This window comes from Macrobrachium rosenbergii, chromosome 3, assembly GCF_040412425.1.
Source record: "Macrobrachium rosenbergii isolate ZJJX-2024 chromosome 3, ASM4041242v1, whole genome shotgun sequence".
Lineage (NCBI taxonomy): Eukaryota > Metazoa > Arthropoda > Malacostraca > Decapoda > Palaemonidae > Macrobrachium > Macrobrachium rosenbergii.
The window spans coordinates 48,401,529-48,425,291 of NC_089743.1; the positions used below are offsets into that span (position 1 = coordinate 48,401,529).

The 23,763-nt window shown below is 34.9% G+C and overlaps 1 protein-coding gene across 1 annotated transcript in view; it reads right to left on the bottom strand.

Moving 5' to 3' along the window:
• Positions 1-21,854: 21,854 nt before the first annotated feature.
• The window catches only part of LOC136855453 (dynein axonemal light chain 4), a 90,711-nt gene continuing 88,802 nt past the window's right edge, over positions 21,855-23,763 (bottom strand). The window contains exon 3 of the mRNA XM_067132513.1: positions 21,855-22,410. Coding sequence (XP_066988614.1) covers positions 22,246-22,410 — 165 coding nt within the window. The 3' untranslated portion in view covers positions 21,855-22,245. The remainder of the gene's footprint in view (positions 22,411-23,763) is intronic.

The following is a 23,763-nucleotide window of genomic DNA, read 5'->3' on the forward strand; positions in this document are numbered from 1 at the left end:
GTCAGATGGAAGAAAGAGAATATGAACGGAAGTGCAGTAAAGGGAATGAAAGAAGTTGCAGCTAAGGGCCGAAGGGACGCTGCAAAGAACCTTAAATAATGCCTAAAATGCACCACGTGAGGTGAACTGACGGCACTACCCTCCTCCGGAGAACAGTTCTTTACAAACCTTTCTTATGTCTTCCGGTGACATTTTCTTTTGAAGCTTCTGTGTTCCGTTTGCTTATTACAATTTTTCCACCACTTCTGGCAAAGGTTTACATTCATTTCTCTTTTTTTCACTGCTGTTTCTACTTACAAACACTGCACAGATTTTTCCGAGTCTTTCTCTGCCTTTTTTCAGTGTTTTGTGAACTTTTATACCTCTGCAGTATTCTTGTCAGTCCTTTCTCGATTTCTAAAACGCCTGCTTAACATAGTCGTGTCATTTCTCTCCTCATTCCCAATCTATTCCTAACCTTTCAAACTTTGGCTTAACTTTATTAAACATTTTTACGCCTTTCTAACGGATATATATATATATATATATATATATATATATATATATATATATATATATATATATATATATATATATGTATATATATATATATATATATATATGTATGTATATACATATATATATGTATGTATGTATATATATATATATATATATATATATATATATATATATATATATATATATATATATATATATAAATTAAGCTATAATTGTCGTTTTATATCCAATTCGAGGTACTTCAGGAATATCTCCGAAGGGGAATTCTTAGTAATAAATGGATTGGAGCCTAAGTGACTCGAACACCCGACAGTACCCTCCAATGACTTCCAGCCGACGTTCAAGACCACTAGGTTATTCGGAGAGGTATAAGTTAATGCCGGCCCTGCCATACATACACCAGTCGAGTGCGGGGATTTGTACGTAGCGTCGGCTTCGAACCACCCCTATCATTATAGCCGATTGGAACAGCCAGCTATTTTATGAATTGTTATCATATCACCGTGACATTTTATATACAAACGGTACGTTACAAATGTCGTTTAACAGAGGGCATAAGAAAGTTTAATTGCAAGAAAAGCAAATATATTTCTTTTTAGCTGAATCCAAAGGATGTTACTAACCTTTACAGAAGACTCAACTCAGCTCTCAGCGGTTTGTTTCCTTTCTCTTTTCACCCTCTGCGTCCCTCTTTCGACTTTCTTCCTTTGTTTTCTAACATTCACTCGCCCAATGTCAAAATAAAAATTCGGATTGGGAATTTTTCCTTTTCACCCTAGAAGGGTCTCCGGCCATTTCCTCTTTTTTTCCTTTCTTTTTCTTTCTTTTTTTTTGACGAAGGTTGACATTTTGAATTTTTGTCTTTTCCTCCTGTGCTTGCTCTCTCTCTCTCTCTCTCTCTCTCTCTCTCTCTCTCTCTCTCTCTCTCTCTCTCTCTCTCTCTCTTGTTGGGAATATCTATATTACTCCAGCATTTTCCTTCTTTTCCAGGATCGGATTTATGAAAATATACTCTTGCTTACTGGAAGAAGGTCATCATCTAAACAGTCTCTCTCTCTCTCTCTCTCTCTCTCTCTCTCTCTCTCTCTCTCTCTCTCTCTCTCTCTCTCTCTCTCTCTCTTCATCATAAGCGTTACAAAATCCACGTGGTACTGTATCAATTAAAAAACTGGATAACTAAGGGTTAAATTAACAGGGGTATAGGTCAAATATTAATGAATATACGTCGATAATCTGGTTACTGGAATGGAAGGACAAATTGGGATGCATTACTGAAATATATTAATTAATTTTCCTTATGGTACTCTTGTCTAGATATATTCCAACTAGTCTTTCTCGTTCAGCGTATGAATTCTGTGGTTGGGTGCTCACTTTCTCATGTACAGTATATATATATATATATATATATATATATATATATATATATATATATATATATATATATATATATGTACGTATATGTGTATATATATACATATATATATGAGTTTTTATTCTAATACAAGGGTATATATACAAAACATATGTAGGTGTGGCAGTAAGTCTCGTTGGCAAGCAGGTGGCCATTGACCCAGGGAGGACGGAAATTAAGGTATTCCCTTGTGATTTTTGGCTTCGTTAGCTCCCGTCTGGCGATGCGTCTGGTGGTCCTATTTTCTGAAGCACCCTGACGATTAACCTGTCGATGTCATCCGATTTATGGGCCTTTTATTTTCACACACACACACACACACACACACACACACACACACACACATATATATATATATATATATATATATATATATATATATATATATATATATATATAGAGAGAGAGAGAGAGAGAGAGAGAGAGAGAGAGAGAGAGAGAGAGAGAGAGAGAGAGAGAGAGAGTATGATTAGGGGGATAATGAAATCCTGAAAGATGGAGGATAATTGAAAGTAGGCCTATATAAACAATTACATAGTAGCTATCAAAGCAGTAAGTCTTCCAATCTATAACCAACGTCAATGTTCACACAGAATCGTCTGAAGATATCTATCATCGACATGCCATACTCCAGTATAAAACATCCACACATAAATTTGTTGCCTGTCCCTCCAGGATTAGCGCGTGCTATTTGTTTCGCATTGTCAGCACGGGCATTCTGACGAGGGGCCCCACTGACTGACTACAATGTTTCCTTAACCTATCTGACAACTCTCCATCTATGTTTGTGTATATATATCTGACAACTCTCCATCTATGTTTGTGTATATATCTGACAACTCTCCATCTATGTTTGTGTATATATATGTTTATTTGATGGTTTGTTAAGTTTTTCATCTGTATCGTCGACTTTTCTGTGACCATTAGCCATGAAGAGGAACAACCAATAGCACATAAGCGCTTGACTGTCTTCTGTTTTCTTATCTTTATTCTTCTCTTCTTCCTCCATGCAATCTCAGCTGTGACACAACACAGTCAACTAACAACCTAAGTACTTAATGCACTGCTTAGGTCAACAGATGCATGCTGGATTTAGTAAACATGCACCCACCCCATTTCTTTCCTCGCCTCCTTCATGCTCGAATTTGGGTCCCTAGGTTGTGTGATGCGTTTGTTACCATTCAAGTGTGTTTACGACACTAAAAACATTTCATAACCATGTCGACAACTTACTGCATACATTCGACAAAAAGGTTGGAAACAAGTCAGGGGCCATAAGTGGAGAACAAAGCTCATGCACTGGTTACAACTACCAACAAGTCGCTGACTTGCATTCAACCTGTTTGTGGTGTGCATACAAAAAGTTGCTGACATTTTCTGCTGTAGTATACACAAAATCTTAGAGTCGTTGACCTCTGTTCAACCTGTTTGTGATGTGTGTGTAACAAGTTGCCGACATGTTTTGCTGTAGTATGAATACACCATTACACCATTAAATAAAGAAGTCGTTGACTTGTATTCAACCTGTTAGTGATGTGTGTGCAACAAGTTGCCGACATATTTATGACATGTTTTGCTGTGGTGTGGACGCACCCCTACAGAAAAAGTCGTTGACTTGTATTGAACCTGTTGGTAGTGTGTGTGTGTGTGTGTGTGTGTGTGTGTGTGTGTGTGTATGTAACAAGTTGCCGACATGATTTCAGTATATTTTGCTCTAGTGTGGACACACCCTTAGAGAAAAAGTCGTGGACTTATATTCAACCTATTTGTGATGTGTGTGCAACAAGTGGCCGACATTTCTGCTGCAGTATGGACACACTCTTAGAGGGAGAAGTTGTTGACTTCTATTCAACCTGTCAGTGATGTGTGAGTAACAAGTTGCCAACACGTTTTGTTGTAGTGTGGACACACCCTTATAGAAAAGTCGTGGAGTTGTATTCAACCTCTTGTGATGTGTGCGTTACAAGTTGCCGACGTGTTTACGATATTTTTTTGTTGTAGAGTAGAGGCACCCTTAGAGAAAAGAGAGAGAGAGAGAGAGCGCGCGCGCGAGCTCTCATCCCAAACATCACTTAAATACTGATGCTACAAAGTAAATACCTTGACAAACTGTGGAAGGACAATGTCATTGATAATGACACGCTCAATTACGTACGGCTCGGAACTGAAAAGTCATGATTAAATACTATAATTAGGAGAAAAGTCCACAATTTCAAACCCGACCAGCGACGTAATTAGTAACTAATCGAATGCAATTAGCTATGAACACAGCCTGATGAGATTATATTCAGTTTAGGTCCATGATTAAATGAACGTTCAATTAGCACAGAATTCACCTAAGTGATGATATAAATTAATTATGCACCTGAAAGAGAGAAGCGTGATATAAGAATATAATTAATTGATTGATAAATATCGCCGGCTCTGAAACCCGATTTGTTTCAATGTATTGTTAATATGACCTCGTGGTATGCAAATTAGAAATAGATACATACAAATCAAATATTTCAGTCAATTCTATTTGAAAGTGCTCAGCTGAAGAATAAGTGTGGCTCCTGAATCGTGGATGAAACCGATTTGCAGGAAACTTCCACAATATTAACAGCTTCACACACATAAACAAAAGACTCATCAGCATCGCGTCAAAATCTCCTATACACTGCCCCAGTCACTTCCATATTACACATAATTCCCTGGAATCTAGGATGTTGAGACCTTTCTTTCCCTATAACTCGCTCACTCATATTTCCTTACTGTATATTTGTTCAACCAACTTATCATATTCCATTCTTGCTACAAGACTGAACCATCTCAAAACACTGATCCACCATTTCACCTAAGTTAACCATATTCCTGCTAGCATCTTGACATTTCTCACCCTTTCAATCCTTCTTGTGGCATTTTATAAAATACTGAAAGCAATCATTCCGGTGGGTTTCACTGGACAGGAGAGCAAAGCTATAGAATTTTTCAACTCTCCGTCTTTCCAGGTTGGGGGAGTGGGAGGTTGGGGGGGAGAGGAGGGGAGGCTGCAGTGACTTAAAGTTCTGGAAGTTGCGTTCCCATATCATGGTCCTATTGGGTTTTAGATTTCCATCCCTGCTGAAGTTACTGTAGATCAAACTCCACGAAAAATTAAGCTTACTTAAAAATTAACTAAAAAATGCAGCTCCACACTATAGTCAAACAATAATCTTTTTTTCCACTCCTCATCTTAATAATAATAATAATTATAATAATTATTATTATTATTATTATTATTATTATTATTATTATTATGATTTGACTTTTAATAACAATGAAAATGATGACAATGTTAATACCACCAACAAATGCAATAAATACAATAACAAAAATAATAGTAATAACTACATCACCACCATTAACAACTACAACAATAAAAACAACACCAAAAACTATAATAATAATAATAATAATAATAATAATAATAATAATAATAATAATAATAATAACAACACAGATGATGATGATGACGATGACGACCACTACAAAAATAATAATCTTTTAAAAGCAATGCGGCATTTCGTGCACGTCAAATTCCATTAAAAAAAAAAAAAAAGAGAAAAAAAAAAGAGAGAGCCGGCCGTGGCATGAATGCTATATTAATATAAATGCTGTCGGCCTTTTCATCAGCCGCCCTGGATGTCATAACTTTAAAAAGGCTTGAAAAATGTTGACCTTTTTGAGCTCGGCCGTCGTCGTGTTTTGACGTGGAATTCCGACGTCTCTTTTTCGTGTTGTAAATTGTAGTTCGTCCTTGCCTCTAGCTTCTTCAGTGGACATCCATCCATTAATAATAATAATAATAATAATAATAATAATAATAATAATAATAATAATAATAATAATAATAATAATAATAAATACGGAAAATTATTACTACTTAAGCTTAGTTAAAAAGAGGACTTCCTTCCAATCAATAATAATAATAATAATAATAATAATAATAATAATAATAATAATAATAATAATAATAATAATAATAATAATAAAATACGGAAAATTATTATTACTTAAGCTTAGTTTAAAAGAGGACTTCCTTCCAATCAATAATAATAATAATAATAATAATAATAATAATAATAATAATAATACTGTCTTGCAAATCACTGCTTTACTAAAAAATTGTTACTACTTAAGCTTAGTTTAAAAGAGGACTTCCTTCCAATCTATAATAATAATAATAATAATAATAATAATAATAATAATAATAATAATAATAAAATGCTCTCTTGCAAATCATTGCTTTATTGAAAATTACTGCTACATCAGCTCATTTTTAAAAGAGGACTTCCTTCCGATCAATAATAATAATAATAATAAAATGCTCTCTTTCAAATCATTGCTTTATTGAAAATTAATACATCAGCTTATTTTTAAAAGAGGACTTCTTTCAATCAATCAATAATAATAATAATAATAATAATAATAATAATAATTTACAAAACCTCATAACCGCACGAGTCATTAAAATGATGAAAGAATCCACGCTGAGGTAAGTTTATTCTTACATCAAGGTGGGCTCTTTCACCAATAATAATAATAATAATAATAATAATAATAATAATAATAATAATAATAATAATAATAATAATATAGTGTGTTGAAAATGATTTCCGACGTTTCTTTTTCGCGTCGTGGACTCCGTGAATGGGGGTCGGGTGGTTAAGTGTGCGTTGAATGTAGTTTTTTCTTACATCTAGTTTCTCTAGTGGATATCCATCTAATAATAATAATAATAATAATAATAATAATAATAATAATAATAATAATAATAATAATAATACTAAAAGGAAACAAATACACAGGAAATGTATTTGTAAGCATACGATTTCACACTGTAAAAAAGGGAACAGGTTCTCGAAAGTTCTCTTTTGTACAGTTTGAATTACTGTTCTTACAAACGCATAATGTGGATTTGTTTCCGCAATAATAATAATGATGATGTTTATATCTGTGTATTATAGTCTGTCTGTAGTACAGCCACGAAGGGATATGACTACCTAAATTTATAATAATAATAATAATAATAATAATAATAATAATAATAATAATAATAGGCTATTCTGTTACAAAGAAAAATCAAAATCATAAAACCCACAGTATAATGGGAGTTATTGGGAATCGAAATCCCATTAATGAAAATACCCAACAAACGTGAGTTGCCAATTAACGTTTTCCTAGAACTGACAGGGAGCAGATACAAAGCACATTATGACAAGCAGAAAAATGACGTTTAAAATACCCTTTTCCTCTTGTTAAATGGTAATGACTATTTTCCTTCTAAGACTATCATTTAATCCCATTATAAGCTGCTATGAAGGAGATTATTAGATATTAATAACAAATGTTGCCATATATTCTGAATCCTGGAGTTAATGTTACCTGTTACTTGTCAACAGCGAATCACTGAACGGGAACACGGTACGAGATCGGCTTATGAAACAATCTAACAGTGGACCACACCCACATTTTCATTGTCAATAAGACTCTGGTTCACTGTAGGAATTGGGTTTAGAGCGGCCCTTCGGCCCCTAGCTACGCCCACTTTTTAGCCTTTTACTTTACCTCCATTCCATCTTCCTCACTTCAGTCTTGCTGTCCAACCTCTTTAATTATTATTTCTTAGTGCAACTATTAGTGTTTCTCCCAGTTCCACATTTGGATCCTTGCACTTCATCCCATTTATGTTCTGGGTCTCTTTTATTTTTCTGTCCAACCACTCTAACTTCCTCTTTTCCCTGTCTTAGGCTCTTATACAGGATACTTGGCCAAGTATGGTTCGAAGCATGGTACCGAAGCTGTGCTCGGAAATTTTGTGTAGACAGAACGCTGAACCACCTACACCTCCTGAATATTTGCGTGCTTCGATACCATGCCTCGACACTGATCCGAAGCGTTCGCCAAAACCATATTTGCCCACGTATCATGTATAGGAGCCCTAGAGCGCTGAATGGTCGAAAGTGCCCCAATGCTTGGCTTGGCAGCCTAAATGTCATCACATCAAATCAAATCTAATTAGACATCAGTCATTTATTCAGTCTCAACCATAAAACTAAACAGTCAGTATTATGATTAAGGTCCGACCATTGGTCAATAAAATTTAGTGTACAGTGGGCCTCTAGTTCTGACTATTAATATTTTAACGCCAGTTTACAGAAATCCATAAGGCAAAATTGTCTCTGATTTAACCAGTCACTTCTAAAAGCGCATAACAAGCACTCGGTTGTTTCCTGACAACTTGCTCATTGTCGACGTACAAAAATGTCTGCAAATCAACTTATCTGCGACCTTAGAACAATGGAATGGAATGGAACATGACATTTAGGCCAAAGGCCGAGCGCTGGGAATCATGGGGTCGTTCAGCTCTGAAAGGGAAATTGAAAGTTAAACGGTTTTAAAGGTGTAACAGGAGAAAAACCTCGCAGTTGCACTGTGAAACAACTCTTAGGAGAGGGTGAAAAGTAAGGGGGAAGAAAAAGAATATGAACGGAGGTACAGTCAAAGGAATGAAAGGGGTTGCAGCTAGGGGCCGAACGCTGCAAAGAACCTTAAGTAGTCTTTACATTGCACCACGTGAGGTGCATTGACGACACTACTCCCCGCCCCTGCAGGATTAGAGCAATGGAAGAATGAATAACTCCCTGCACATGTTGCAGTCAGCACTTATGCAATCTATGAAAGCCTCTGCATGACATGTCTTCCATTCTAATAGGTAATTACTCGGTGCGAAAACGAAGTTAAATGAATAAAAATCTGCTTAATATATTCACTAAGGCCAGTCAGGTAACCGAGTTAACAGGGACGATAAATTATAATTAGAAATCTAGAAAAAGTGTACCACAGCCAGTGAAACCATTCCTGACAACACAAAAAACAGCTAATCTGAAAAAGTGAGAAAGCTTTGGTAACTGGTCTATCTGGTAACTTGGTATACCTAGTAACAATGAAATTTGCAACATAAAAATAATCACCAGAATGTGAGAAAACCGTATTCAATACATTGAACACCTTTCACCTCATTTTCTTAAAATAGTCGAAGTTCACTATATGGAATATAGTTCGATTTAATGAGACTTACGCTGTCCAGCCAAGCACTGAGGCACATTCAGCCATTCAGGGCTTAAGCGAAAATGAGGGAGTTGGAGTGGTTGGACAGCGAGATAAAGAGGTCCAAAAAAAAAAAAAAAAAAAAAAAAAAGAGATGAAGTACAAATATCTAAAGCTGGAACTGGGGGAACTGGGAGGAAACACCACAGTTTCACTAAGAAGTCATAGTTAGAGAGGCTGCACAGCAAGACGGAAGAAAGGGAATGGGAACGGAGATAAAGTAAAAGGGTCAAAATTGGGTGCAGCTAGGGGCCGAAGGGACGTTGCAAACACCCTTTACTAATGCCTACAGTGCACCACATGAGGTACACCGACAGCGCTACCGTCCCTACGGGCCATGGAGTACAGTGAATTGCAAAGATTAATAAACAGATGACTGTTTTTAAACTACTGCTAAAATATAATTCCGAAATATAAAAGTAAGGTATTGTTGGAATTGTCATGAAATGAGGACCATAATCATATACTTTTTATCAGAGTTTGGCCCTTTTCCTTACCTGAGAACCAAATAATAATAATAATAATAATAATAATAATAATAATAATAATAATAAATACGTGTTTTGAAAAATGAAAAGTGCAATGGTCTCAATAGATCATTGCGAATCTCGCAGGTTTCCACTAATAATAATAATAATAATAATAATAATAATAATAATAATAATGATAATAATAATAATAATAATAATTTTTTTTCAAGTTCAATCTATACTTTAATAATGATCATACATTCTCTATCAACACCGATTCTTAAAAATATAAAACAATGGAGAGAAATAAAAAAGTCAAGGTAAACAATGAATTATTCTTTATTTAAAGCACCCATTCTGCGACAATGAATATATCCTTATATCTAACAAGAAATATCTTTTTTAAAGCTAATGTCGAAATTACTTCTACAATATAAAAGACAGCTGAAATAACGACAGGTATTGATTTGCTTACTTATTCCATACTGGCTCAAGCAGTAACTACAGTCACGTGACCTTTGTGATGTAATGGGATGGAATGTAAAATTTAGGCCAAAGGCCAAGCACTGGGACCTATGAGGTCATTCAGCGCTGAAAGGCTTATTGAGAGTAGAAAGGTTTTAAAGGTGTAACAGGAGGAAAACCTCGCAGTCGCACTATGAATCAACTGTTAGAGGGTGGACAGTGAGATGGGAGAAAGAGAATGTGAACGGAGGTACGGTAAAAGGAATGAAAGGGATTGCAGCTAATGGCCGCAGGGAAACAGCAAAGAACCTCAAGTAATGCCTACAGTACACCGTGAGAGGTCCACTGACGGCACTACTCCCCTACGGGGTTTGTGATGTTATGACAGACAATATATAAAAAGTAATGAATGTCAGTCTTATATAGCATGAGCTTCGAATGACTGTTTGATTGACATGAAGATGAAGTTCTATTGTAAATTCATTAGGCACAATGTTGCTTGCATGCAGCGTTCCAATGCATATGGAGTTGAAACGTCAGTTATACTCAAAATACTGTTTAATAAAAAAAAAAAAAAGTTAAACCATGCGAAAATCATTTATCGCATTCAAAATCCAATAACGAATGAAATAAAAAAAATAATAATAGAATGACACGATGCAATGAACACAAGGAAGTAAAAGAACAGGGAGGAAAGACAGTGTGAAAACATTAGGACTAAAAGAGAGAGAGAGAGAGAGAGAGAGAGAGAGAGAGAGAGAGAGAGAGAAACTGTAGTAAAAGTGGAAGAACAATGGAATAAGCAATAAAACAATACAATGAATAGGAGAGTGTGAATTAAATATCAAGAATATACCGTGAGCATACTAATGCCAGTAAGGCGCCTCGTGTACGCACGAATAACATTCCCTAATGGCAAAAAAAAAAAAGAGAGAGATACACGCTTTAAAAAACCTCCCTTTTTACCTGAAAACTTTTGACAGGAAAAACTGGACACCACAAGGAGCACTTAATAAAAAACACCGTTTAGTATTTCAAGTTGTATTAACAACGGCAAGTTGATGGTGGCGCCCTTCCTTTTCAAAACTGACTGACTAAAGGAAGAAGCTTATATGTATATGTATGTATACATACATACATATGCATATTATATATATATATATACATATATATATTTTATATACATACATACATATATATATATATATATATATATATATATATTTATATATATATATATATATATATATATATATATATATATATATATATATATATATATATATATATATATATATATATATATATCAGGGCAACCACTTCTTAAACAATCAGCAGCACCAAGTTTATATCAAACAGAAGTTACTACGAATAAAGAAGAGGGTGAATCACTTGAATTAACCAAAAGGAAAAGATAAAAATAATTGGCCTTTTAATTTTAAACCAATATTTGGGTGTTGTTTTCAATGCTTCCGCAATGCTTTAAAAAAAAAAAAAAAAAAAATGAAGAGGCCGGGTAAAAGGAAAAGTAATAAAATAGGACAGAGAGAAGAATAACAAGGAATAGGAGAATATGAATGGAAATGAAGAATAAAATGGAATGGGAGAATATGAATGTAAGTGAAAGATATACTGAGTATAGAAAAAACTGAATTCAATCTTATCTCAGGAAAGTGCTGTCCATTTCCTCTGGATTAGTGAGTGAGAATTCGTCGATGGTTGAGAGCGGAGGATAATAATTAAAAAAATAAGACAAGGTAACTGAGCGGGGCAAACCCTCTTGCTACATATGGATCACTTACTGTCTTTCACTTTTATGTCTATAAAATTACCTATTTGATTTTTACAGTCTCTCGGTTTTATCTGATTCATCAGGTAATATGTTTAATATTTTCTCCATTTCATTTCAGGCTAAAACCTGGTTACGTTAATCTCAGGTTGTGTTTAGCTGTTACCAATAAGAAAAAAAATAATGTCTAACTCATTACCCTGAATTATCATAGGTGCATAAACATAGTGCACACAAGGAATTGTACACAGCCTTCCAGTACCCCTGAGTAATAGCGTTGCAATTGCCACTTGTCACTTAACACCTATCACTTGGTCGTGAAAGCTTCTTAAGAGGAAGGTCTACCGTTTCTTCCAGTTCATCCTCAATCTTTTATCAAGTTCTCCCCCAGATGATGATCTATAGTCATTACGTATGTTACTGAAGGCATACATAACAAGTAAAAAATGCGCCGAAGTTTCTTAGGCGCAGTCGAGTTTTCTGTACAGCCGCTACAGAGTATAATCAAGATCTATCTTTCGGTGGTCTCGAAATAATGCTGTATGAGCCGTGACCCATGAAACTTTAACCACTGCCCGGTAGTGGCCTGTCCTATATCGTTGCCACAAGCACGATTATGACTAACTTTAATCTTAAGTAAAATAAAAACTACTGAGGCTAGAGGGCTGCAATTTGGCATGTTTCATGATTGGAGGGTGGATGATCAATATAACAATTTGCAGCCCTCTAGCCAAAGTAGTTTTTAAGATCTGAGGGCGGACAGAAAAAGTGAGTACAGAAAAAAGTGCGGACGGACAGACAAAGCCGTCACAACAGTTTTCTTTTAAAGAAAACTAAAACTACAAAATATATGTACAATATCTCCAAAAGTTGTCCTAGAGCTGGTCTACAAAAATAACAAAATATGTTAATAGAAACACACATAAAACTATAAAAAATATCTACAGTATCTACAAAAGAATGAATTCAGTTACCAATTGCTGCCTTAACTACCTTTCTTCAATATTCATTGCCAATACTAACGTCAAAATAATTATTAGTTCCTCTAAATGATTAATGCAGACTCATTTGTTAATGCCCAAGTTTCGCTACCAATAACAAAAACTAAGTTATTTAACGAACAAAAAATAACCATCATAATAACATAGAAATAATAAAGAAAGCACCAAGAATTACATACAAGAAAAATAGTTATTACGTAACAAAAACGTACATACATATACAAATAAATGATTAAAAATCCAGTTGTATTTCAATAATATGTAACTGCCACACTGCAACACAAATAAACAATGGACTTACACCGTCATCAATTACATTTTTCAAGACCACTCTCAGATCCTGTTCTGTGAACGATAACTTCTCACCTCATAATAATAATAATAATAATAATAATAATAATAATAATAATAATAATAATAATAATAATAATAATAATAATAAGGGCTGTGATCTCTAAATTTAATATCAACTCTCACCAAAATGAGTTGAGCCCAGGCATATTATTTGGAATACAATATTTTTAATAATAATAATAATAATAATAATAATAATAATAATAATAATAATAATAATAATAATAATAATACATTCAAGATATACATATCAAAATTCTTTGACAACAAATAAAATATACTCAAATGTCATTAACCATTATTTTTTACTTACAACGAAAGGACGTTAATACTCACTTTCCATCTTTTCTTAAAACAAAAGACGATTTCACGAATACAAAAACACCCAATTTATCAAGACCTATTCTTCATGCACTCTTCAAACCAAAACCAACAACAGCACATTAAAACAAAACAAGTTACATTAAACTGCAATAAATGTGACGATCCAGTATTTAAAATAATACGTATACAATATGTAAAACTGACTCGGTTTTTGAACAAACATAAAATAACAGAATCAATAAGTTGCGACAATGTTGCCTGAGTACTCAATTGTCCAATTATTAAATGTTTCCGGAAATTCCGCTGAAAAAAATCGTAAGAATTAATCACTAATCACTTGACGCTGGAAGAGCTGTAATCGTTAAGAAAATAAATACTGCTCTTTTGGTAATTTTATGCCAGTGTTCCGAAATATTGAATAAAAATGATAAAATGTCAATTACTAATCGCTTAACGGCGAAATAGCTTTATTCGTTCACAAAATAAATACTGCTTTTATAATAATTTTAGGTCAGTGAGATTTCAGAAATATTATTAAAAATTATAAAATGATGAAACTGAATCCCCCACCTTCTGAAAAAATCTTTAGAATTAATCACTAATTACTTAACGGTGAAAGAGCTTTAATCGTTCAGAAAATAAATGCTGCTTTTGTAACCATTTTATTTCAGTATTCCCAAATATTTATCAAAAATTATAAAACGATAAACCTGAATCCTCACCTTCTGAAAAATCGTTAGAATTTAATCATCAATTACTTAAGGGCGAAAAAGCTTTAATCTCTAAAAAAAATAAATACTGCTTTTATAATTATTTTAGGTCAGTGAGATTTCAGAAATATTTAATAAACAAGTACAAAATGCGCCGAAGTTTCTTCGGCGCAATCGAGTTTTCTGTAGAGCCGCTACAGCGTATAATCAAAGCCGCCGAAAATAGAGATATCTCTCGGTGATCTCGGTATAATGCTGTATGAGCCACGGCCCATGAAACTTTAACCACTGCCCGGTGGTGGCCTATCCTATATCGTTGCCAGAAGCACGATTATGGTTAACTTTAACCTTAAATAAAATAAAAACCACTGAGGCTAGAGAGCTGCAATTTGGTATGTTTGATGATTGGAGGGTGGCTGATCAACATGCCAATGTGCAGCCCTCTAGCCTCAGTAGTTTTTAAGATCTGAGGGCGGACAGAAAAAAGTTAGGACAGAATAAAGTGCGGACGGACAGACAAAGCCGGCACAATAGTTTTCTTTTACAGAAAACTAAAATGGTGAAATGATGAAACCGAGTCCCACACCTTCTGAAAAAACGTTAGAATTAATCACTAATTACTTAACGCTGACAGAACTTTAATCGATCAGAAAATAAATACTGCTTTTGTAATAATTTTAGGTCAGTGAGATTTCAGAAATATTCATTAAAAATTATAAGATGATGAAATGGAATCACCACCTTAGGAACATAAAAGCCATGGCATTAAAATATGCATTAGGAAAAATAATTTGACGTCGGTGAATATTAAAAGTATATAAAGAAAAGGAATTCTGGAACTGCAGAATGGAAACGATATTTCAAACAAAAATGACGGTAACATGAAAATGAACACGTGAATATAGAATCAATGTGGCGCTGAGGACAAGTGAATTTAAATCAGTGCGATTCAGAGAACACAAGGAATCCAATTGTGATTCAGAGAACACAGAGATTAAAATTAATGTGACGCACAGAAGACAGATAAACACAAAAAATGTGGCACACAGATTACATAAAAGTGCAATAAACTAGACGTGACTGTGTTATATATACATATGTGCATATATATCACAATTACGTCTTGTTTATTAGACTTCTATGTAATGTGTGAGCCACATTTATTTTGTTTATCTGTCTTCTGTGCGTCACATCAATTTTAATCTCTGTTTTTCTGAATCACATTAATTATATATATATATATATATATATATATATATATATATATATATATATATATATATATATATATATATATATATATATATATATATATATATATATATATGCACATATATATATATATATATATATATATATATTGAGTGTGTATGAAGGTGAAAACTGAAAATGGAGAAAAAAAGAGGAATTAAACAGTCGACCAGAGAGCGCCTCTGCCAAAGAAAACGGTCCTTCACCCGTATCTGCAGAGAGAGAGAGAGAGAGAGAGAGAGAGAGAGAGAGAGAGAGAGCTACATCAATTCGATGACGTCACGAAGAAAAAACAAAAGGGAGGGCGGAGGGAGGGAGGGGGAATTCCCGGAGAGGTTGGATGGAGAGGAGGTTTCTCGGAAAGAGGGACAGGTATAAAGTTCATCTCGTATTCCGAGCGATGCGCTTCATCACGTTTCTAAGAGTCTTTTCTTTTCCTCCTTAAATTTAATTCCTCCATTCTCCACACTCTTTTATTCCCTGGGAAGGATACGTGATGCTCCGTAACTAAATGGGCATTAAGGCGATGAGCCAAAGTCATTACGTAAGTGAATAAGCAGCGTCTCTTTTAATGGACATGTAAAGGGAAGTATTGCCTTATAATAGGTTTTGTTTATTATAAAAAAAATGTCAGATGTTTCTTTCTAAATTATCTGATATCAATTTATAATATTATCTGATATAATTACTTCATGTATAATTAGTTCATATATAATTATTTAATTATTATTTTACAGTTAAAATTAGGGCAAATGCTCTTTCTAATAATTATTATTTTACAGGGGCTGCCATCTACCATCAGTTAAAATTAGGACAAATGTTTCTTTCTAATAATTATTATTTTACAGGGGTTTCCACCTATCATTAGTTAGAAAAGGACAAATGTTTCTTTCTAAATTAGTTATATATAATTACTATTTTACAGGGCTGCCATCTGTCATAAGTTATAAAAAGATAAATGTTTCTTTCTAAATTAGTTTATATATATTTATAATATTACAGTGCTTTCCATCTATCATTAGTTAAACAAGGATTAATGTGTCTTTCTAAATTACTTTATATATAATTCTTATTTATCAGGTGCTGTCATCAATCAGTGACAAAAAGAAAGGACACATCCTAGCCTAACCTCAACTAGGACGTAGCATCCTACCTGACGAAGGACCCACGTCCCCAGCCTACACAACTTTGCCCAGGATATATGTGAAAGTAAGAGGTTGAAGCATACAGCGTGCAAATAACGAATGACGTCATTTACATGGTTCCGTACATTAGCCACTTAATTAAGCATATATGTTTTCAACTGGACGTAACAAAAGGTACATTTTGAAGAAGCTCTAAATGGAGTCTCGAGTAAATATGTGTAGTCAAAACGATGATGATTCTCAGGAGCAGGCAGAGACCGGGAGAGGCTGTTAATTGGTCAGTTATCTAGCGTCGCAATTGCTATGGTCAACAGAGAAAATATGTATTTAGTTGTAAATGATGTTCTTAAAATGAACATATATAACAATGAGTATCACATAATGTCACGAGAGAGAAGATGACATAAGCTAATAAAAATGAGAGAGAGAGAGAGAGAGAGAGAGAGAGAGAGAGAGAGAGAGAGAGAGAGAACTCATTACATGACAAGACCAACGGGAGTCGCTGTAGCACTCCTGACGGAGGCGACGGAGGACATGTCGACCCTTTTCATACAAAGTGCTTTCAATCCTCTTTCAAAACGTCGCTTCAATACATCAGATGGAATCGAGATTATTCCCAAGAGGCGGCGAATATTGACCTCAGTGAGGGATATTTGTTGACCTCAAAGGAGAATATTGTTGACCTCAACGAGGGATATTTTTTTTTAACTCAACAAGGAATATTTTTTACCCCAAGGGAATACTGTTAGAATATTGTTTGACCCTAACGAGGAATGCTGTTTGACCCAAATGAGGAGTATTGTTTTTGGCCCCGAGAAATATTGCTGACCCCAACGAGGAATATTGCTGATCTCAACGAAGAATATTATTGACCCAGTGAGGAATATTGTTGACCCCAACGAGGAATGTTGTTGATCTCATTGAGGAATATTGCTGTGTCCAGCAAGGAATATTGTTGACGCCAATGAGGAATATTTTTTATCTCAACGAGAAATACAATTGCCCTGCATGAGGAATGTTGTTTGACCCCAATGAGGAATATTGTTTGATCCCAACAAGGAATGTTGTTTGACCCCAGTGAGGACTATTGTTTGACCCCAATGACGAATATTGCTTGACCCTAACGAGAAATGCTGTTTGCCCCAATGAGGACTACTGCTTGACCCCGAAGAATACTGTTGACCCAACGATGAATATTGTTGACCTCAACAAGGAATATTGTTGGCCCAACGATGAATATTGTTGACCTCAACGAGGAATATTGTTGACCCCAACGACGAATATTGTTGACCTCCATGAAGAATATTGTTGACCTCAACGACAAATATTGTTGACCTCAAGGAGGAATACTGTTGACCCCAACGATGAATATTGTTGACCTCAACAAGGAATATTGTTGAACCCAACGAGGAATACTGTTGACCTTAATGAGGAATACTGTTGACCCCAACGAGGAATACTGTTGATCTCATTGAGGAATACTGTTGCCCCAACAAGGAGTATTGTTGACCCAAACTACTGACCAAACAAGGAATCAACAAGAAATACAATTGATCTCAACAAGGAATATTGTTGACCCCAACGAGAAATACAATTGATCCCACGAGGAATATTGTTAACCTCAACAAAGAAAAATGTTGACCCCAATGAGGAATATTGTTGACCGCAGTGAGGAATATAGTCGACCCCAACGACGAATATTATTGACCTCTATGAGCAATATTGGTGACCTCAACGAGGAATTCTGTTGACCCCAACAAGGAATATTGTTGAACCTGACCAAGAAATATTGTTGACCCCAACAAGGAATATTGTTGAACCTGACTGAGGAATATTGCTGACCCCAATGAGGAATATTGTTGAACCCGAATGAGGAATACTGTTAACCCCAACGAGGAATATTGTTGAACCCGGCCAAGGAATATTGTTGACCCCAACAAGGAATATTGTCGAACCCGACCGAGGAATAATGTTGACCCAATGAGGAATATTTTTTAACCCGACCAAGGAGTGCTGTTGAACCCAACGGGGAATATTGTTGAACCCAACTGAGGAATATTGTTGACTCCAACAAGGAATATTGTTAAACCCAACCAAGGAATATTGTTGACCCCAACGAGGAATACAATTGACCACAACGAGGAATACAATTGACCACAACGAGAAATACTGTTGATCCCAATGAGGAGTACTGTTGAACCCGACCGAGGAATATTGTTGACCCCAACGAGGAATATTGTTGAACCCAACCGAGGAATACAGTTGACCCCAACGAGGAATATTGTTGAACCCGACAGAGGAATATTGTTGGCCCCAACAAGGAATACTGTTGAACCCGACCGAGGAATATTGTTGACCCCAACAAGGAATATTGTTGACCCCAATGAGGAATACTGTTAAACCCGACCGAGGAATATTACTGACCCCAACGAGGAATATTGTTGAACCCGACCGAGGTATACTGTTGACCCCAACGAGGAATATTGTTGAACCCGACCAAGGAATACTGCTGACCACAACGAGGAATATTGCTGAGCCCGACTGAGGAATATTGTTGACCCCAACGAGGAATATTGTTAAACCCGACCGAGGAATATTGTTGACCTCAACGAGGAACACAAATGACCACAATGAGGAATACTGTTAACCCCAACGAGGAATACAATTGACCACAACGAGGAATAACAATTGACCACAACGAGGAATAGTGTTGACCCCAACGCCTACAGCCTCTGGCGAACGACGAAGCATTTTTATCCTTCCAGGAATTACTCGGGAAAAGGGGAAACAATTTCGGGGCGTTCGGAGAAACAGTATTCGCGGAACGATTTTCCTCTTCTCCGATATACCGCGCGCCACACTCTTCAATGGCGTTTGCATACAAAAAAAATAGTTTTTCAGTTCCTATTCAGTGTCGTCTTGTTTCCTTCCTTCGAACGAAGAGTCGTTATATGCTAAGATGAATTTTGATAAAAAAATGAATGTTTATACATATAATATTATCGTCTTCGTTTACTATTATTCTTCATATTATTTGTGTTTACACTTTTGGATCAGTTTTAAGACAATTAATTTAAAGTTAACTATTATGTAAGGTACAAACAGCAGAGGCAACATGCACTATCCACACATGCCCTTTAGTTAATAATATTCAATTTGAACGAGAAAAAAAATAAAGTACAACTGGCATTTTTGGAGGAGACGCCCGTTTTCCTTTTTCCACACATTTGTACTTACTTATATTTCATCCAAAAATAAATATTCACAAAACATCTCACTTTCAGAAGTTCCGTATTTTTTTCCTGGGTGATACTAAATTATTTTAGAAGTATTTAACACAGAGATTAATTTTTACCATGAACTTCTCCCCTTCGTATATCTCCACTAGTGAAATGGAATAAACGCAAAGAGAGAGAGAGAGAGAGAGAGAGAGAGAGAGAGAGAGAGAGAGGGAGGAGAGAGAGAGAGAGAGAGAGAGAGAGAGAGCTAACTCGGCCATTGCGGTCACAACACCAGCAGTTTTTATCAATACCGTGGTTATAAGCTAAATTCTGAGTTTTTTTTTTTTATTTAACACTGGTTATTAAGTGTCCTACGGAACATATGCGTAAAAAAGAGTATTATCTCATCGACTTATCTTCATTTCGTTGTACAGGTTCGGTATGAAGGGTTATGAATATTTACACGAAAGCGACCACCCACGCCAAACTTCTCTCTCTCTCTCTACCTATCTATCTATCTATCTATCTGTCTATATATACACACATATATATACCTGTACATATATATATATATATATATATATATATATATATATATATATATATATATATATATATTTATATATATATAATCTGTGTTTGTGCATGTGTATTATCTCACACAAACACACACGTATCCTCTAATTTTTTCGAGAACGCGCACACATACATGCATACACACACGTGTATATATATTGTATAATATATATATATATATATATATATATATATATATATATATATATATATATATATATATATATATATATATATATATAGGTATAAATATATATACACACGCACGTACACACACACATACACACACATAGACACCCACCCTTCCAACAAATGTCCTCAAAACTTATTAAAGGGACTTCCTTTCCGATACATATTCCATCGGCGACAACTGATATACAGCATCCGGAAATACGCGGGTCCAACATAATGACAACTTTATTTAGACTCCCGATACTGATGTCACATTTACGCGTCATCGCTAAGCCTGTTTGCTGCTTACAATCAACTTCTCGATGGAAAAATAAAAGACATAAAAAGGAAAAAAATAGATAACTGTCATTGAATACAATCCTGAGTTTTGATAAAATATAAAGAACTGTGATCAAACGGAATAAGCGAATGTGAGAGAGGACAAAAATGATGATATAACAACAAAAGCCTCGAGACAAAAATACAAATAAAAACATCGTTATCAACACAAAAGCATTCACGGTGGACACTTGCTTAATGAGAACTAACTTTTCTGTTTTTGGTGGGGAGGGGAAGGGGAGGGAGGGATGGAAAGGGGAAGGGGGGATTAGATTCCTAACACCAAATTTCACAAAAGTCGCGTTTGCTTTTTATTCAGGATGTGAAAAGGCACCGTAAAGTATATATATTTCGTCTGAAACTTAAAATATCTCTTTAAAAATTGATATAAACAACAGCGTACGCCATCCAACACAAAGACAGCCCGGACCCGAATCACAACAGCTGCTGTGACGAGAGTTCTGATCGGCCGTTGTAAACATCGGAAAATAGCACCTGCGGAGACCTCGGGAGACAGCTGTTTATAACTCTCCCGCTCTGTTTGATAACGGCAGCAACAAGCTACGCACTTTCTCTCTCTCTCTCTCTCTCTCTCTCTCTCTCTCTCTCTCTCTCTCTCTCTCAAAAGAGTACCACCACCACAATCCTCCCGTCAGTTACTAAGGTACGCGCACACCCAGGGTCGAAAAGTTTGGTACGAAAGTATCATTTGGGTGGAGTACCCAAAGGGGATGTTTTGAAAAGGTCATTTGGGTATAAAGTTGGATGCCACATCAAAATTCAAATGATGATTTGTATGAAAATCTCTGATGTACATGTAATTGCAAGCAGTACTGAAATTAGCTGGAAGCACAAGTAAATTATTAATATAAATTATATATATATATATATATATATATATATATATATATATATATATATATATATATATATATATATATATATATATATATATAAAATATATATATATATATATGTATATAAAACTTTGGGCAGCTCCAGCTAAACGAGATTCAAACAAAAACATAAACATTCGTATGGGAAACTACTTCGTTGCGCGTCGACCTTATCAGATTCAAAAGGTAATTAACAGCCTGTGACATGAAATACATCCGGCGTCACTTACGTAAAACACCGTGAGAGAGAGAGAGAGAGAGAGAGAGAGAGAGAGAGAGAGAAGTAGGTACGGATCTAACACAATCACACAATCGGCAGAAAACTAAGACGGACGAATTGAGGGAGATAGAGAGAGAGAGTGAGAAGTAGTTGTGGACCTTGAGACCTAACACTAGCATAACTCATACAATCGGCAATTGGTCAAGACGGACGAACTGGTAATCACGCCATATGGAAAAGACGATTAATATCGAAGTGGGGAGTCAGCCTCCGCTAGCAGCACTTCCAGACGGCGATGGCGAGGTTCCCGGCGTTGAACATGTACAGGAGGTTCCTCACTTCGTAGGACACCTCGAACCCGAAGGCCTCGCCCACCACGCAATGCCAGGTCGCGCCGTATCTCTTGTCCATCGTCTCTTTGATGACCCGGGCAGCGCTCTGTGGGCAGGAAGGACACGGGGACAACCGTGGCAAAGAGCTGTTGTTAGTGTGATAATGTTGCTCTATATGATACTGATTCTTGTAATGATACTGATTCTATTGATTCTAGTAATGATGCTGATTCTAGTATTCTTACTAATTCTGGTAATGATGCTGATTCTAGTAATGATACTAATTCTAGTAATGATACTGATTCTAGTAATGATGCTGATTCTACCGATTATAGTAATGATACTAATTCTAGTAATGATAATGATTCAAGTAATAATACTAATTTTAGTAATGATACTGATTCTAGTAATGATACTGATGCTAGTTATGATGCTGACTTTAGTGATGAGGTTGATTCTAGTAATGCCACTAATTCTAGTAATGATACCAGTAATGATTCTTGTAATGAAGCTGATTGTTGTTATGACACTGATTCTAGTAATAATACTTATTCTAGTATTTAGTAATGATACTAAATCTGGTATTAATGCTAATTCTATTAATGATACTGATTCTAGTATTCATGCTAATTCTAGTAACGATATTGATTCTAGTATTGATGCTAATTCTAGAAATGTTTCTAATTCTAGTAATAACTGATTCTGGTAATGATACCAATTCTAGTAATGATACTGCTTCTTATAATGATGCTAATCCTAGTAATGGTGTTGATTCTAGTAATGATGATATCTTTAGCAATGATATTAGTTCTAGTAATGATGCTGATTCTAATAATGATACTAATTTTAGTAATGATACTGATTATAATAATGATACTAATTCTGATTCCAGCAATGATACTAACTCTAGTAATGATACTAGTTACAGTAATGACACTGATTCTAGTAATTATACTGATTCTACTACTACTACTACTACTACTATTACTTATACTTCTAATGATGAAGAAATCCACAAAAATTTTTGTGTAAATATATATTAAAAATAGAAAGATATATACATATACACACATATACTGTATATATATATATATATATATATATATATATATATATATATATATATATATATATATATATATATATATATATATATATATATATATATATATATATATATATATATATATATATATATATATATATATATATATATATATATAAGGAGAGCTTTCGAGAACCTGCTCGATTCTCCTTGTTACACTTCTACTTATAGTAATATACCTCCATATCAACGACTAATTATAATGACATAATGACACTAACGAAGTCCAATACATGTTCTATAATTACTACTACTACAGCCACCACTACTACAACTGCAATTATAATTACAATAGTAAATTACAAAATTAACAACTAACAGAAAGACGAACTACAGTAAATCTATCTGACAACG